Source organism: Macrobrachium nipponense, chromosome 18 (genome assembly GCF_015104395.2).
Source record: "Macrobrachium nipponense isolate FS-2020 chromosome 18, ASM1510439v2, whole genome shotgun sequence".
NCBI lineage: Eukaryota > Metazoa > Arthropoda > Malacostraca > Decapoda > Palaemonidae > Macrobrachium > Macrobrachium nipponense.
In genome coordinates this window covers 49,176,053-49,194,173 of record NC_087211.1, presented here as the reverse complement: position 1 = coordinate 49,194,173, position 18,121 = coordinate 49,176,053, and the positions used below count along the sequence as shown (strand labels likewise).

At 48.2% G+C, this 18,121-nt stretch overlaps 1 protein-coding gene across 1 annotated transcript in view; it reads right to left on the bottom strand.

Moving 5' to 3' along the window:
- LOC135197030 (metallophosphoesterase domain-containing protein 1-like) overlaps positions 1–18,121 on the bottom strand; it is a gene marked incomplete in the record, with an annotated part of 53,554 nt that overhangs the window by 10,069 nt on the left and 25,364 nt on the right. Inside the window, 1 exon segment of the mRNA XM_064223939.1 lies at positions 8,610–8,769. Coding sequence (XP_064080009.1) covers positions 8,610–8,769 — 160 coding nt within the window.

Here is an 18,121-nt window from a genome sequence, read left to right as displayed (position 1 = left end):
TCTGTGACAATGGGGGATCAAAGACTCCAAGAAGGGGTCAACGGTTGAAAATATTTTTGAGCACTTGGGTACTGTACACACATTATATATTTCTGGGCTCAGCTCGTGTCGGCCTATGAAAGGATCCTTAATATCATTCTTTCTAGGTAAATTAATCTAAAATTACCAGAGAAAAACAAAACAAATTAAGAAAATGTCAGTAAAACTGACTCGCTCACTCTTAAAAAAGAAGTGTCGGTATGGTAATAGGGGCGAGTGTGGGGAACACTACCACGAGACAATCACCAATTAGAACTTCCAATCAGAATCCCCCCAAGAGAGAGCTGATACCAACGGGCGATGCAGTCGCTACTACTACTACTAGAGGACGCCACGGACAGCAGCGCCCCTAGCGGACATCCTTAATTTTTAGCGCTAGCGTCAAGACGCAATTTTTCCTTGTGCTGTGCTAATTCCGGGATTTATCCTTTTCATCTAACATGGAACGCTCTGCTATTGCAACGGCTAAGTTAAGTAACTCATAAGTAATGTTTTACCACAATTTTATCTTCCGGGTACCAGTATTTTCCTCTTAAATAGGTCATATACGGTTCCCCGGTTGTCTCGTGGTGGCGCCATGCTGCCTCGTTAAGAATTCCCGGTCCTCCATACTGGGACTTCTTTATACTTATGGGCTTACTATATTACGTTCATTATTCTTTGTACATCGGAAGTTTTAGCTAGTTTCGCCCTCCGTACCATATCTCTTAGTTTGGTATTTAGGGCTATTATTATTATTCCAGGCCCCAGCATCCCGGCTCTTGCTCTCAATCGGCTATCGCTGGCTCCGAGTAGCTTCTGTTTCTTGGAACAGTCTGCCTCCTCCTGGGCTTCTTTCTCTTTTACTAAAAGTGTCTTTTCCATCTTTTCGATGTATATATTTATTGTATTTAGGGTATTAGGCTAGCCTAGGTGCTTGTTCCTTGTATTGGTACAGCCTGGTTCACGTGGGCCCTCTCACGGTTGTGTTTTGCTCGCGGGCCTAGGCCACTTGCGGTCACGTGTTCCATCGGCAACCCTTACCCTGCCCCTGCCCTCCTTTCTGGTATAGGGAGGGGCTGGGGGACCCCTTGGTTGTCATGACAACCTCATTCGCCTCTTCTCTTCTCTCCCTTCTTGAGGTGGCCAGGGGTTCCTCCCAGCGGGTGGTATAGGGCGACCACTCATGAGGTAGGGGGCCGGGTCTCCGAGCGGGTAGTCGGTGAGGCGGGAGGAGTAGGCCATCCCTCTCTCTCTCTCCCGCCGTGTTACGCCGAGACTTTCCCTCCCCCCCCTCCCCAGTTGCTCAGCCATCTCCCTCGCTATAACGAAAGGAGCCTTCCGTCGCAGCCGGGGCACCTTTGGTTATAGATTACTGGCTCCGCCACGGGCGGGGTGGGCACTACTAGTGGTCGGTTGCTTGCCTACTATGTCCTTACATCTCTCCCCCGCTACCGGAAGGGAGCTTGCTTCTTACCCGTGCACTCTTCTAGTAGACGGGGGTGGTTGGAGAGAGGTTTGTATTATTATTATTATTATTATTTTAAGGATATACCCTAATTTTACAATGAATTGTGTAATTTTATTATATATATCTACCATCCCCGCCATTTTCCGTCGTGGTTTCCATTTACCACCTCTCCTGGTTGGTTTCCTTTTTGTGTCCCCGCCATCAGCGGAGCTATAGCCTAGGGCACAGTACAACCAACCTGGTTACCACACGTATTTTGGCGGGCTCTGGTTTAATCTAACTTTATCGCTCCGGCACCAGCGGAGCATCTGTTAGACTGTAAGTGTTTACCTGTACTCATGTATCTTTCCACTTACAGGCTACCACTGTCAGGTCCAGCGTGCAAACGCGACGTTGTACGACCCCTGCGGCACGATGAGTGCAGGTCTCACGCCCCCCTGTTGCCACACGTCATACAACGAGATGATCGTCTGCACCCAGAAGCCTGCGCCATCTGCTACGACCTAGTCGGTCAGCTGGGAGATGGGGTAAGTCCATTATAGGCTTCCTTATCATTTTACTAAACAACTCTTAGTCATAAGTTTGTTAACCCCGTTCCGCCACACTAGAAGCTCATCTCGCCTTTCTTTCAGGCTACTGGTGTGAGGGAAGTCGCCCTCGCCACCCTGAAAGCGTGGCGTGGCGGCTTCGGGAAGAACGCCGCCAAAGGCCAGCCATACATTCTTGACAAGAAGCTGGCCGTCCAGTCCATATTCCTTCCTGACGGGCAAGTCAACTGGTATATGTTGACCCACTTGTCCGCGGCCCCTTTCTGATATCCTCATCCAGCAAGACCTCCAGCAATCCTTTGGGGTCGTAGCTGCCCACAGGAGTCGGTCCCGGACGTCGCTGCCCTGGACCTAAACATCGAGCCCATGGCGTAGGGGTGGAGGATTTGTTGGTTGATGGTAGGTGTGTCGGGCGCCCAAGGTCTTTCCTTGGGTGCTCCTGGATCTTCTCCTGTCCCTTCTTCGAGTGCTTCTTTCCAAGGCTTTGTGGGATCTGAGATCCCTACCCGCTCTCCCGCTCTCTCTGTACCCCCAAAGGTGAAGGGACAGAGAGAACCGAAGACTCTGGCTAAGACAACTTCTAGGAAGTCGTCTTCGTCTTCTTCGGCTAGGAAGTCTTCGACTTCCTACGCCGACGCGGTGAAAGCGAAGCCGAGCTCTTCTCACTCAAAGAGCTCTAGAAGCAAGGCTTCTAAGGAGAAGGCTCGCGCTCCCGCCGAGCCAGTGCCTTCTCCCGCCTCCACCGCTTCCACTCCGGCTACGCCGGTAGGAGGAGCAGGCCTAGCACCTTTGATCCCACTGCTTTCTCAGCAGTGGTGATGCAACAGGTGGGCGAGCTGGTTTGGCTCTCAATGTCTCCGCCCTGGGGACGAGATTCGAGCAGATGTTCGCACAATTGTCGAGCACTCTGTCTCAATCAGGCCAGTCGATACAAGATCTCTCTAACAGGGTTAGAGAGAATGAGGACCGAGTAGCCGGGCTATCTCAGGTTTCCTCTTCCAGTCTCCCCAGTGCCAAGCACTGGCATTCTCCAACTCCCGCCATACGACTCTCTGCCAGCTTTCTCCATGGAGAACCCATGGAGAGTAGCTGCCTACGCTCCTTTTAAGGATGGGATGATCTCTATCCCGGTGTGAACTCGGAGGATTGAGGACTTCGAGTTTTACCCTCCGGGTCTGACGCAGCCTTTCATCGGTTATGCTAGGCTGACTGTAACGGCTCTGACTAGGGAGGACAAGATCTCTAGAGAGTCTGTCCTATACAGTAGAGATCATGCTCAGCGGGAATGGGTTCACTGCCTTGAGGACTGGGAGAGTGCACGAACACTAAACTCCAGGCCTATAAGAGTCCCTTTACTATTTTCGCGACGGAAGAGGAGGCTTCTCTTCCGTTCGCCACGAAAATAGTAGAGAAGTCCCTTCAGGCAGTCCTCAAGGATAAGCCCATCCCACAGTTGAGGGAGGCGGAGTCTACTTCTCCGCTCTTCCCGGCTTTCGGAGAATTGTGGGAGAAACTTGCCAGCTACGTTTACGCTTGGTAAGCTCAAACCGGACTGCGCCCTGGACCAGTTCGGCGAGAAGCTGGCCCAAGACTGCCGGATTCCCTAATTCCAGGCAGAGTTTGATGCGCGAACCAGGTTTGGCAGGTCCCTCAATTCCCTTATAATTACGGAAATGGCTGCTCTCTCTTATGCCACGGAACCGCTGTTCAAGATTTTGGCAAAATCTCAGTTCCAGACGGTACTATCAGACGCTTTCGACTTCTTCCAGGCTAGGAGGAATTGCCGAAAGCATGTTCTGCAGGATTGTACTATTAGGGCACGAGCCGAATAGACTCTTGGCTTCCAGCATGTGGGGAGCGGATCTCTTCCCAGAGTCCGCTGTCAACGAAGTGCACCACGAAGCTGCTAGGCTCAACCAGAGCCTTAGAGCTAGGTGGGGTATTTCCTCCTAAGAGGAAACAAGATCCGTCCCATGCTGGTAAGAAACAAAAGAAGGCTGGTAAGAGGTTCCAGCCGTATCAGAAACACCAGCAACAGCAGCAATTTGTGCAGGCTGTCCCGGTTTTACCCAACAAGGACAACCTGCTAGTTCGAAGCAGAACCAGCCCATCCTCCTGTTGTCCCCTCAATCACAGCCGTCCACCTCCTACGCAATCTCGCCGGCCTTCAACCCTTCATATGAGGCTCAAGGTTACAAACAACCAAGAGGTAGGGCGAGAGGTTACTTTCGTCAGCGTGGCGCAGGAAGGGCAACAAGGAGCAGGCAGTTCAGAGGAGGGCGTGGTGGTCAACCCGCCCATCAAAACCAATGAGGCTCCCCAGGTAGGAGGGAGGCTGTTCCTCTTCCGCCACAGGTGGGGGTTCAGCAATTGGGCACAGAGCATAGTGTCCAAAGGATTGGGTTGGAGTTGGATCAAAGAGCCTCCTCCAATCAAATCATTCCACCAGATACCATCAGAGAATTGACAGATTACGCGGAAGAACTCCTTCAGAAAGGAGCTATTGCGAGAGTCAAGCATCTAAAATTTCAAGGCGCTTATTCAGCGTGCCAAAGAAAGGCTCAACACAAAAGAAGGAATCTTTAGACTTGTCAAAGCTAAACTCTTTCATTCGTTGCGACAAGTTCAAGATGCTTACCCTCTCGCAAGTAAGGACCTTACTTCCGCGTGGAGCCGTCACATGCTCCATCGATCTTACAGACGCATACTATCATATCCCTATAGCCAGACACTTCCGCCCATTCCTAGGATTCAGGCTAGGAAATCAAACATTCTCATTCAAAGTGATGCCCTTCGGTCTGAATGTAGCCCCCAGGGTATTCACAAAAATAGCAGAAGTGGTTGTACAACAATTGAGAGCTCAGGGAATCATGGTAGCAGCATACCTCGACGATTGGTTGATCTGGGCACCAACAGTCGAGGAATGTCTCAAAGCCACCAAAAAGGTAGTTCACTTTCTGGAACATCTGGGGTTCCAGATAAACAAAACGAAATCCAGACTTACCCCGGAGTCTCGTTTTCAGTGGCTAGGAATCCAATGGGATTTGTCTTCCCACAATCTGTCAATTCCAGTGGCCAAACGGAGGGAAATAAGCAAAATCTGTCAGGCAATTTCTCAAATGCAAACAAACATCAAGGAGAAACCAGGAGAGAATCCTAGGGTCCCTTCAGTTTGCTTCGGTAACAGATATCCTCCTGAAAGCAAGGCTGAAAGATTTAAATCGAATTTGGCGATCAAGAGCAAACACCAAATCTCGAGACAAGTTGTCAGTAATCCCACAGATCCTCCGCAATCAACTCCGTCCTTGGTCAAAAGTAAAGAACTTAGCCAAGAAGGTACCCCTTCAATATCCCCTTCCAGTGTTAACCATTCACACGGACGCCTCCCTGTCCGGGTGGGGGGGATACTCCCAGTTCAACAGGTTTCAGGGGACTTGGTCAGTTCAATTTCGCCAGCTCCACATAAACGTTCTGGAAAGCAATGGCAGTATTTCTTACCTTGAAGAGACTGCTTCCCCCGAAGAAGTCTCATCTAAGGCTAGTTTTGGACATGGCAGTGGTAGTTCATTGCATCAACAGAGGAGGGTCCAAATCCAAGCATGTGAATCATGTCATGATAGCCATCTTTGCCTTAGCAAACAAACACAAATGGCATCTGTCTTGCCACTCACCTGGCAGGAGTAAGAAATGTGATAGCAGACGCCCTGTCCAGGTCAGTTCCTCTGGAATCAGAATGGTCTCTAGACGACAGGTCATTCCAGTGGATAAGCCTGAGAGTCCCAGGTCCTCCAAGTGGATCTCTTCGCCTCACAAGCGAACCACAAGCTCCCTTGCTATGTGGCCCCCAACCTGGACCCTCTGGCTTATGCCATGGAACGCCCTGTCGTTGGACTGGAATCAGTGGAGGAGAATTTATGTTTTTCCTCCAGTGAATCTTCTCTTGAAAGTCCTAAGCAAACTAAGGTCTTTCAAAGGGATAGTAGCTCTGATTGCACCGGACTGCCAAGAGCAACTGGTATCCTCTTCTTCTGGAATTGGGCCTCCGACCTCAACGGATCCCCAATCCCAAGCTATCACAATCAGTACAAATGAGGACTGTGTTCGCTTCCTCCAGGAATTCTCCAGACCCTAACTTTATGGACTTCATGAAGTTTGCGGCTAATAAAGATGCTAATATTGATCACAGAATATTCTCTTCCTAGAATCAGATAAGAGAGAGTCAACCATTAGGCAATATGACTCAGCTGTTAAAAAATTAGCATCTTTCTTGAAAGAATCGAACACTACAACCATGGACAGTTAATCTGGCTATATCCTTTTTTCAGATCCTTGTTTGAAAAAAGGTTTAGCAGCTAGCACTATTACCACTCATAAATCGGCTTTGAAGAAAATCTTTCAAGTAGGTTTTCAGATAGATCTGACTGAAATCTTATTTTACGTCTATCCCTAAAGCCTGTGCTAGACTTAGACCTTCCCAAGCTATACAGTTTCATGTTCTTAAATGAATGTCCTCAAACTAGCTTCAGATACTGACAACTCATCTTGACATTCAATAATGCTCCGAGGGAAGACATTATTCTTATTAAGCTTAGCCTCAGGAGCTAGAATTTCAGAACTGTCGGCTCTATCCAGGGATGCGGGTCATGTGGAATTCCTCCCATCAGGAGAAGTTCTACTTGCTCCGGATCGTAGCTTTTTAGTCCAAAATTGAGGATCCTCTTGCAAGGTGGGCCCCTTGGAAAGTTATCCCACTTCCCCAGGATCCTTCTCTCTGCCCAGTATCAACTCTTAGAGCCTTCTATCTCGTACTTCTTCAAGATCCTCAGGTGCTCTCTTCATGAGAGAAAAAAGGTGGTACTTTGTCAGTAAAAGGTATTAGGCAACAAATCCTTTACTTCATTAAACAAAGCCAATCCTGAGTCATTTCCAAAAGCACATGATAATCAGGGGAGTAGCCACCTCAATTAATTATTTTTTTTTCAACATATGAACTTTGAGGATCTTCTTAAAAAGTATACTGATGGAAATCCCCGACAGTCTTTAAACGCCATTATCTAAAGTCCTTGGATCTTTAAAGTTTTTCAGCAGTAGCAGCGGGAAACCATTGTTTCCCCTGATACTGGTATAGTAGTCGTAGTATAGATCCAGGTCTCCTTTCTACCTACAGGCATCCAACATGCCTGTCACCCTATCGCCATGCTACTCGGATATCCTAGCCTTAGCCCTTAATCATATAGTGGATTGTCCCTTATTTTTTTGCTAGGGGACATCCACACTTGTACTGATAGTGTACTCAGTGTACCTACCCTTTTTTTATTTTTATGCTAGGGTAGGACCAACCAACTAAGTGTTTTTTGGTATATTTTACCACAATTGTACTAATGATGTCTTCAGTGTACCTACCCTTATTTTTATGCTAGGGTAGGACAAAACAATGTGTATATTTTTGTAAATATTTTCAAGTAAATCCCCCTTTTAGTTTATATTACATGCATCACTGTAATTTACTATAATTACCTTTTAAGTACTTTAAGATTACTAACGTTCTGTTATTTTACTGTTTAGTATAAGTTAGTTTAAGTGCTTAGTTTTGTATGCTGTAATTGATTTACTTATTATATCCATCCATTTTACACTGCTTTTCATTTGTTTCCTTTTTTTCCATCTTGTCTGTTTCTCTGGTACTCTTTCATAGGCCGACACGAGCTGAGCCAGAAAAAGGGATTTTGACGAAGGAAAAATCTATTTCTGGGTGATTGGCTCGTGTCGCCCTATGAAACCCCCCCTTTATTGTTTTCCCCCCCTTGCAGGACAAGATGTTTTTAATTAAGGATGTCCGCTAGGGGCGCTGCTGTCCGTGGCGTCCTCTAGTAGTAGTAGTAGCGACTGCATCGCCCGTTGGTATCAGCTCTCTCTTGGGGGATTTCTGATTGGAACGTTCTAATTGGTGATTGTCTCGTGGTAGTGTTCCCCACTCGCCCCTATTACCATACCGACACTTCTTTTTAAGAGTGAGCGAGTCAGTTTTACTGACATTTTCTTAATTTTGTTTTCTCTGTTAATTTTTAGATTAATTTTACCTAGAAAGAATGATATTAAGGATTCCCTTTCATAGGGCGACACGAGCCAATCACCCAGAAATAGATTTTCCTTCGTCAAAATCCCTTAATTAAATACCATTTAAACACTTATCAAAGAAACCAAGAGGTCAAGGATCTAGCCTACAAGCTGCTGCAATGGTAAGGTAAGGAATTTATGAGCCTACAAAACCACCTGGTAATTTGAAGGACAAAGATGAAATGAGATTAAGCCAAGTTCACTGCTGGGAAGATAAATGTACCTTACAGGTGGAGGATTAATCACAATCTCAAAGGTGTTCGTCTGGTTCTGAACAAGGTGAGACTCAAGATTAATGGCTCAAAACTGTTATTGTTGGTTATGGTTCTGACCAACACAGACTTATTTTGCATCAAAAATACTATGCAGAAGTTTCTATTTAAGAACCTGATTTTAACTTCGTTTCACTAGAAGGTTGCTGAATTTGGTGCAAAAAAAAAAAAAGTATTACTAACCATGGGGTCCCATAAAGTTTTATTCCTGATATAGTTAATGGTTCATCTTGTAGGTATGTGGCATTTGTGATAAGTTGTAGGGTGTTAGGTTCTGAAACTGCAGCCTTGAGTTCTTCACGCTTCATTCCCAGATCAGGTATTTCGTTTATAAGACCACCTCCTGCAAAGACATGAAAAAAAAATTTTATTCCACTATTCTAATTGCGGGATTAATGTGAAAAACTTATGATATAACAACTGAATGATGACAAAACAAATCTTCAAGGAAAGCTAGTAACAATTATTTTCTTGGTTTAAGACCCATTCATTTATAAACAATACAAAATACAAACACAAGTTTGACTCTTCAAGTAAAATTGCTCAATCATATACTTTGCGTATATTTCCGTGTATAAGACAACCTTTAGATAAATAGAAATTTATGGCAAATTTTCACAAATTAATCTTGTATTTGTGGTATAAGACAACTGCTAAATTACAAAATCACCTGTGTAAAGGCTAGCTTTTAGTTATAAAACTAGAATCCCTAAGATGATAGCATATGTGATTAATCTTGTGATGTATGAGAAAATGATTGAAACAGACAGTGATGATTGTGAGGAATTTGATAGGTTTCAGACACTATAAAGGTTTATGACCTCTTATCTGTAATTCTAAATGTTTTTGGAGAAAAGAAATCAAACAGTACAACTAGATTTAGAATAATGATGATTTAAATAAAAGTTGTTTTACTGGCTGTATCCAATTAAAGTATATTGCATAAATTATTATCACATTGTTCTTATATTGCAGAATAAACATGAGATCAGATGCCATTGGCATTTATTGCATTGTCACATGACACTGCAATGTACAGCCTTTGTTATGTTCTAAAAGTCTTCATGTCTGATATGAGAAAGTGGTCAAACTGTTCATCATCATCTGCAATTGTAACTTTTGGGTCAAGTGAATGAGCACGGGGAGGAAGGCTCCTGTGATCTCTTATACATCCTCACATATACCAATGTGAAAGGATGATAAGGCACTATGCCAGAATTTTATAACTGGGTGTAAGAACCTCCCTCTAAAACATTCCAGGCAACCTCCTTCTTTCTTGTCTCATGTATAGGAGATCCAAGTTACTTGATAATAATGCCACAATTTTGCCCAAAAAGATAACACTGCAATGTTCTACACCCATGACCATCCTCTATTGTTATGTGGACAACAAGGGATTACAATCTAAGTCCATAACCTTTAAATTTATTTCTATACGTACTGTGTAATCACAATATATAAGCACAATAGCTGCCACCATATAAAAATACATCAAGCAATTTCATATGAACCTCATAAGGTATACAAAGTTAATCTACAGGCTATGAGCCACTGGTTTTAGTGGCAATTAACAAATCTGCCCCTCAAACTTATACCAAACTACAGAGGTCTCTTTTATCAAAGTTTGACTCAAGACATAAAAGCCACATAATGAAATATTGTTTATTATTTCACAATTTGTAATGAAGTACTACTGTCGTTCAAGGTGAGGTGCAGCTGCATGACAGAAAAGGAGATTATGTGCAATCATACAGGAAGATGGATAAAGTAAACTGGGAAAAGCTGAGAGAAAGCAAGTTATAAAAATAGAGGAAAAGGTGGAAAATAAATTTAAGGAGAAATGACAATTTGTCCAAAATTGCATTTTTCCTAACTATACAAACCTGAGGTCCTTTTACAATAGGAAGGTACTAGCGGCAGCTGGATAGGTCGTAAGCTTTCGAACAAGGGGTTCGGTAGTTAACTGCTTGCCGGACAGGCGCGCGCGTGCGCGCGACTGGGAGGTAAACAAATTTCACTTTTTGCTTTTTTGGCCCAAAGAACAAAAACTGGCAGGAGTGCGAAGGGGGTGGCGGCATGGAAAGGGTGGGGGGTACTATGTGTAAAAGGACCTCAGGTTTGTATAGTTAGGAAAAATGCAATTTTGGACAAATTGTCATTTGTTCCGACACGGCATACAAACCTTCGGTCCTTTTACAATAGGAAGACTCACTTCTTGGTGGGAGGAATCTGAGTCTTTTGTGAACAGACTGGTGTTCGCCCAACCTTGGAATGCCTCCCTGGTCGTAAGAGCGAGGGAGGGATCCAAGCCTCTGTCCGATTGATCGGGGTGTGCACCGCAGGATCAATGGTCAGACCTCTGGACCGAGTACTAAGAGAGAGGCAAGCGTATCTCTTCGTACCAGCAAACAAGAACAAGTTCCTATTTGCAAGAGGCAACATAAAGTTATGGTTTGTCTCTTGTTGGCATCCACTTCCCCCCCCTTGTAGGAGGAAGTGGTGGATATTCGCTCCCATCCCTAGTGAAAGGGATAGGATGGGGCTCTGTCGAGTAGCTCACCGGCATCTCGTCCTTATCCAGCAAGGTGATGACCGTATCCCTCTACCCACAGGTAGAGGGGGAGAAAAAGATATGAAGAGAAGCCAGTCACTCTCTCATTCACATATCTATTCTTTACAGTCACACCAAGGACTCGATGCTGTTCAGCCTGCTAGGGTCTGGTTAGCTACACAACGTTGAGCAGCCACCACGTCCCAAGGAAAACGATCCAAGGACCTGTGGGCAATATCCAAAAGGTAGAAGGAGGTGCCAGTGGTCTGGTTGTACCATACCCTGCCCTTCACAGTACCTGCGCCACGGAGAAGTTCTTGTGTAACTCGAGGGAGTGTACTTCTAGGTCATCTTGGTGCTGACGAAGAGTCTTCAACACTCAGCCTGGGATGTCGAGTTTCTTCAGAAAGCGCAGGTCGCGCTTTCACAGGACAAAGCAGCATCTCCTTCGCATCGAATGGCGGTGAAGTCCATTAGGGAGGGGATTGTGAAGGACTCTAACCGATCGTCAGGAACCGAAGGGAAGGGTTCAGAGTCTTCGCTACGAATTCGGTACGAAATCGAGCGTCACGAATCCCCATCCCCTGGATGCTTGACTTCGCAGGAAAAGTCATGCAATTACCTCAGAGGAAAAGAAGGGAATGGTCGTATGACCTATCCCTCTTCTCGACTTCGGTGATGTCCTGTACCCATACTGGTCTATCCGTCTGCAGCGAAGTTGTTCTTCTCGGTCAGTGGGGATAGGACACCGACACTCAATGGTGGGTGTCGATGGTATGGGTACTGTGACAAGCCGTTAGGACGAAGAAAAGACTGTTATGGAACAACCGAACTAAGTCCACAGCGAAGTTCGTAACAGACTTGGGCGCTCTGACAGCTGCCGACTGACTGCGTTCGGGTAGGAGGCAAGTTGTCCAAGCACCCGAGCAAGTCACGTGACCTTCGCCTTAAAAGGGTTATGCCAAGAGATTAAACAAATAATTTGTTCATCACCGATGCCAGAAGGCAAGGTGATGACTCTCTTAAGGCATGTGCCCAACAGGCGAAAGTCAATTGCCTTCTAGAAACCGAGGTCCCTGATGGCAAGATATCTCATAGTATAGTTGATTCTCGGCTAAGGAGAAAACAACACTATGTGTCGTTGAAGACGAAGTGTACAGAAAATGCAACCTACGTCTTCACAGCTGAACCGAGAGAAGGATTCTCAAGATTCTGAACCTGTGCTACAAAGACTGAGAACGCTAACCGCTATTCATTGCTGTCCGGTGAGGATCGTAGTTGCAATAAAAGCGGAGCGCTTTTCAGTAATGAAGACAGGGAAATACTGCCTGAAGAACTGCTTCTCATGGGCTGAACATTTGGAAGTAGAGCTGTCAGGTCGGAGAGTAGGCGATGTCTTCTGACATATCTGTTAATTCGGGGCGAGCAATGAATAATTGCACACCTACGAATACGAGATATTTTGAAGACAAACTCAGATGTCTGCAAAAATCCTTCGCATTATCGCGGTTGCGATGCAGCGGGAGACTAGTACAGACTTAGTCTGTTACCGTGCGGTAAACAGAAAGATGAAAGAGTCCAAGAGATATCTCTGTTGAAAATTCTCGCAATGTCGAAGGCGATGAAATCGACGTCACAGCAGTAGATGGTCCTTCATTATTGCGAGAATCCCCCGTTAATCAGAGACCTAAGTCCATGATTGTTGGGCAGAGATACGGTTCGGTAGTCAATCAAACCAGGGGAGAGAGAGACGTAACCGACCGTGCATCTCCGAGACCTATCTGATACTGAGCCGCTATCAGGCAGTTCAATACGCAGTAGCTCTCGGTGACTTCGTCATCCTGAGTTGCCAGGTAAATCCATTATTCCACGAAGGAATGCGTTCGGCTAGAACCATCGAGCATAAAGAATACGCTCGAGCAATTATATTTAAACGAAACGGATTTCGGTAAATACAAAAGCTGATTTGGTGTTGTCATGACAATACCAAGTATCTAAAATCGAAACTGATAACTGCTGGGAGGTTGCAGGCAACCCCGAGTTGCAGTTCAATTAAGATACAATTCGTCTCGGTCACAACCGTAGAGTTAACTACGGTATGCGCCTACCCCCCGGACAATTCAACTGTTAAAAGAATCATGTCGCGAGGGTAATATACGTAGTATATTTGTAGGTTTCTGTACCACGACCTCCATCCTAAATTCTTTTTCCTCTCGAGGAATGAGAATAAGGATTGGAGATCGACCGCCTTCGTTCTCTAGTCAAGAGAGTGAATGGAGAAGTCTTTCCCAAAGGAAAGCTTCAATGGTGAACAGAATACCGAAGACGATAGTTCAAGCCAAACTGGAAGTTCCCGTCCGTTCTTCTCTATTCCAGGTAATCGCCTACTGTGAGATACTCTTCTTTCAGCAGCAGTCTTCTTCCAAATGCTAGAAATTACAGGAATTCGAGCATAAGCGAGGTTCCCGATTATCGTGTAACAATTATCGGGGGGGATTCTCGCTCACTTTGGACCAGTGGTCTCGCCTCAAGTGTTTGGAGATCGTAAAAAACTCGAACACATCTGAGTGCGCTAGAAATTCCGTAGAAGTTCTAAGCACTCTGCGAAACCCCCCACCGAATTCGTCAAACGATATCGGCTGGTGGTCCTCCCGATTCCCCGTAGAAATCGAGAAAGGGGCAGGATCCCTCCTCAACAACCGGGGCTTACGTCAGGTAGGACCCGAAGGTCCCCCCGGTAGCGCAGCCCCTAACGTGGGATCTTACAGAGAAAATATCTGTAGGATCCCTCCCCTTTCCCTCGTAGCCGTAAGGAGAGAGGGAATGGGGGAGGAATTGGATACTGGCTCGCCTTCCCAGCGGAACTAGCAGTTGGAGAAGAAAAGGAGCCAGCCATCGCCTTACGGCGATGGCCTCTCAGAGCCTGGGAAAACGTATCGTCAGGAGAAAACGTTTTCCCCGAGGAGGGTTACGAACTCATACTGTAGGTAAGGGTCTGCCGCCACTGTGAACGTCGTCTGGGTGGGGCTGATCGACACCTGACAGGAGAGAGCGATACCGTCTCCGACTATTCCAGTCCTCGTCGAGGTCGAAACCTCAGGAGGACCTAAGGGGTATTCAAACACGGTGTCCGAAGACAGTAGAAAACGCCTCTGTCGCAGTAGAGGAGGTGAAGTAGCTTGTTCGACCGGCCAGAACTGAGAGCGCCTTCTTGTCCGGAGACGAGAGACTACCTGGTTCAACACAGTCGGCAAGCTCCGATCGCGGCAGACCCACCGTCGATTTGGGTTCCCTCTCGGGCCCCAAAACGACTCGAGCCGAGACGTGGCTCTGCTGGTGGGAGCGGCGATCCTTCCCCGAGGTCGTTGTGCTGACGAATCAGCGCCATAACCTCGGCAAAGTTCCTCTGGATCTCGGAAGTCACAGCATCTTGCAGAGTAGGACCGTTAAGCCCTTCGAACAAGAGCATATTCCGAGAACCTTCCTCCTAAGAAGGGGGACAGCGACAGCCCATCTCGGTCTTCTCCATCCACTTGCGCATACGCCTGGCCGGTCGAAGAACCGTGCCTGGCACGTAGGGCGTCGTGGTGGGATCATGAGGGGCGCACCCCTCACGATCACTCCTCAATACCTCGCTCCTCCCGGTGTAACCCGAGGAGGTTGGAGGTAGGGGAGAGGCAGACCTGACGCTCCCTCCTCGCTCGTTGGCAGAACCAGCAGGCTTGGAGGGCTGCAGGCGATCGTCAACCCGCGGTGGCGATCGAGCTGCAGGCCTGGTCGAACCGTCTCGCTGTGGAGAACGGCTGGACTGAGCACAGCGGCCCCGATCTCGAGTGTCCGAAGAGCTGGTGCTGGTTGCCGTACCCGATCGCTCTCTGTGAGAGCGACGGTCAGGCGACCTGCAGGCTCCACTGTCACAGTGAGACCGGTGCTTGTCCTCACGGCACGTCACGTCGCTGGTTCCAGCCGTGGCTGGCACCGGCGATGGGGAGGACCTCTTCCCAGCCTCAGCCCGTGGCCGGTCGTGGACCGTCACGTCCCCGGGTAGCCAGCTGGTCGCCGCGAGAGCGAGAGCTGGTCTGGTGAGAGTCGCGTGAGCGGCTGTCACCAGTCTTCCGCCCCGTGCCGTGAACCTGACGCTGAGCGGACTCAGAGGTCTGGTTCCTGGCTGCACGGTCGCTGGTAGGCGACCGTACACTCGGTACCTCCCGCGAATGAGAGGCCGAGACGGACCCTGATGCAGTGGCAGAACCACTGACACCAGGCGAGGAAGTACCGGTGTTAGCCGGTACCCCTCTGGTCCCCGTAGTCTTCTTCCTTGCGGAAGAAGAGACGGGCCCCGCTCCCGAAGGAGCAGGAGGACCAGTGGAAGGAACCCTCCCTCCCGTCCCACCGAGGTGAAGACGGGTCCCGAGAAGCTCCCGAGGGAGACTTCCTTAGGAGGGAGGAGGCAACCTTCTTCTTCCTCGGCTGTGAAGCCTTAGAAGTCGAAGGGGAAGAGGCGGCAGCCGAACGACGATGAAGAAGATGAAGACGACGACGACGACACCTTCCTCCTCTTCTTCGTCAGCTCCTCAGGACAGACGTAGATCGCTATCCAGGGCGGAGCCGGGGCTCTGCTGTAGCCGAAGCCACAGGGCCCGGACGCACCTGTACAGACAGACCAAAGTCTGGGGTAGTACCACCACGAACAGGGACGACGTCAGCAGTATGGGCATCTCAGGAACAGCAGGCACAGCCAGCACAGCATCGGTAGGGACAGCCAGCGCAGCAACGGCAGGGACAGCCAGCGCAGCAACGGCAGGACAGCCAGCGCAGCAACTGCATGACAGTCAGCCCAGAATCGGCAGGTACGGCAGGCAGCACCGGAAACACAGGAAGTGGAGCAGCAGCCAGCAACATCCTGGTACCGGCGGCAGGTCCAGGGCGAGCTCTAGGGCAGCGGAAGTGTGGTCGCGGCAGCGCGGCAACCACGAGCGGCGGCGGCACGCCCCCCTCTCGGTACGGCGAACGGCACTTCACAGCGGCTGTAGGCAAGACTGTTACCACGTGAGGCGAGTACACCAGGTGAGGAGGGACGTCGTCACCTGGAGCGTGGTCACCACTCCATGGGTGACCGCAGTAGGCCCAGACATAGAACCGCAGCCCCTGGACACTAGCACGCCCTGCAAATGGAAGGACGCCCATACCTCACCAAGGTCCACCTCGTGGCAGTAGCACCTGCGGAAATACCAGTAGTAGCGATAGTGGGGGGGAAGTCCCTTGCGCGGGGGGTGAGCCCTCTCCGAACGAGTGGAAGACCCCAAATACAATTGTACATCGGGCACCGAGCGCCCTCCCCCGCGCTCGACGGATCGGGCGAGGAGAAGAACGCAGATAACCTCCCCCCCCCCAAGGGGAAGGGCCATCTGTGGGAGCAGAGCGGGGGGGGGGGGGGGGGGGGGGGGGGGGGGGGGGGTTCTCATTCCCCACCCCCGCACAGCACCCATGTACCCAACAATAATATAAGAGCCCGAGAGCCAATCGTGCCCTCGGCCCGAATGCAAGGGCATCAAGGATCAATTCCCTGACTGAGCGGAACTTGAACCAAATAAATATTGATGCAATCAATATAAAAGGAATAAAATGAAAAAGAATCTTGCATTACGATTCACTTCACAATGAATAATGGCTCGGATCGGAGCGCATTTGCGCCCTCGGTACCGAGCGCAAGGGTAAAAGGATCCATTCCCGATTATGAATGGAAACCTTGATCCTAATGAATTGATGCAATCAAATATATATGAAAATGAAAAAGAATACTGCGCTTGCGATTTCACTTCATACAAATAAAATGGGGAAGGATCAATTCCGGGAAATAGCGGAAACATGATCCAAGGTAAACAATGCAATCTCAATAAAATAATGAAAAATGAAAAAGAACTGCACTTGCGATTTCACTTCATTCAAATAAAAAGGGTAAAGGATCAATTTCCGGGTAAGCTCGGAAACTGATCCAAAATGAGTATTGCTACAATCAAAATGACAATTTGTCGAAAATTGCATTTTTCCTAACTATACAAACCTGAGGTCCTTTAACAATAGGAAGGTAACTAGCGGCAGCTGGGACGGTCGTAAGCTTCGAACAAGGGGAGAACGGTAGTTAACTGCTTGTCCGATCGTGCGCGCGCCCGCGCCGCCCGAAGAGGTGAAGAATCACTTTTGCTTTAGGCCATGCAAAAGCTGCAGAGTGAGGGGTGGCATGAGGTGGGACTATATGTAAAGGACCTCAGGTTTGTATAGTTAGGAAAAATGCAAATTTTCGACAAATGTCATTTGTTCCGATACGTAATACAAACCCTCGGTCCTTTAACAATAGGAAGACTCACTTCTTGGTGGGAGGAATCTGAGTCTTTTTGGTGAACAGACTGGTGTTTCGTCCAACCCTGGAGTGCCTCCCTGGTCGTAAGAGCAAGGGAAGGGATCCAAACCTCTTGTCCGATTGATCGGGGTGTGCACCGCAGGATCAATGGTCAGACCTCTGGGCCAAGTACTAAGAGAGAGGCAAGCGTATCTCTTCGTACCAGCAAGCAAGAACTTGTTCCTGTTTGCAAGAGACATCATAAATGATTGGTTTGTCTCAATTTGGCATCCACTTCCCTCCCCCTTGTTGGAGGAAGTGGTGGTATTTACTCTTATCCCTACTGAAAGGGATAGGATGGTGCTCTATTGAGTAGCTCACCTGCATCTCGTCCTTACCCAGCAGGGTGACGACCGTGTCCCTCTACCCAAAGGTAGAGGGAAGAAAAAGATGGAAGAGGAGCCAGTCCCACTCTCATTCCTCATCCTTCTTACGGTCACACCAGGACTCGATGCTGTTCAGCCTGCGAGGTCTGGGTTAACTACACAACGTGTTGAGCAACCACCACGGTTCCCAAGGAAAAAGATCCAAGGAACTGTGGGCAATATCCTGAAGGTAGAAGGAGGTGCATGCGGTCCGGTTGGACCAGGCGCCTGCCTTCATTACCTGCGCCACGGAGAAGTTCTTGCGGAACGCGAGAGAATGATGAAGAGGCGTCCACACTCATCCTGGGGGTGTCGAGTTTCTTCAGACAGCTCCGTCGCACCTTCACAGGACAAAGCAGCATAGCCTTCGTATCGGAGG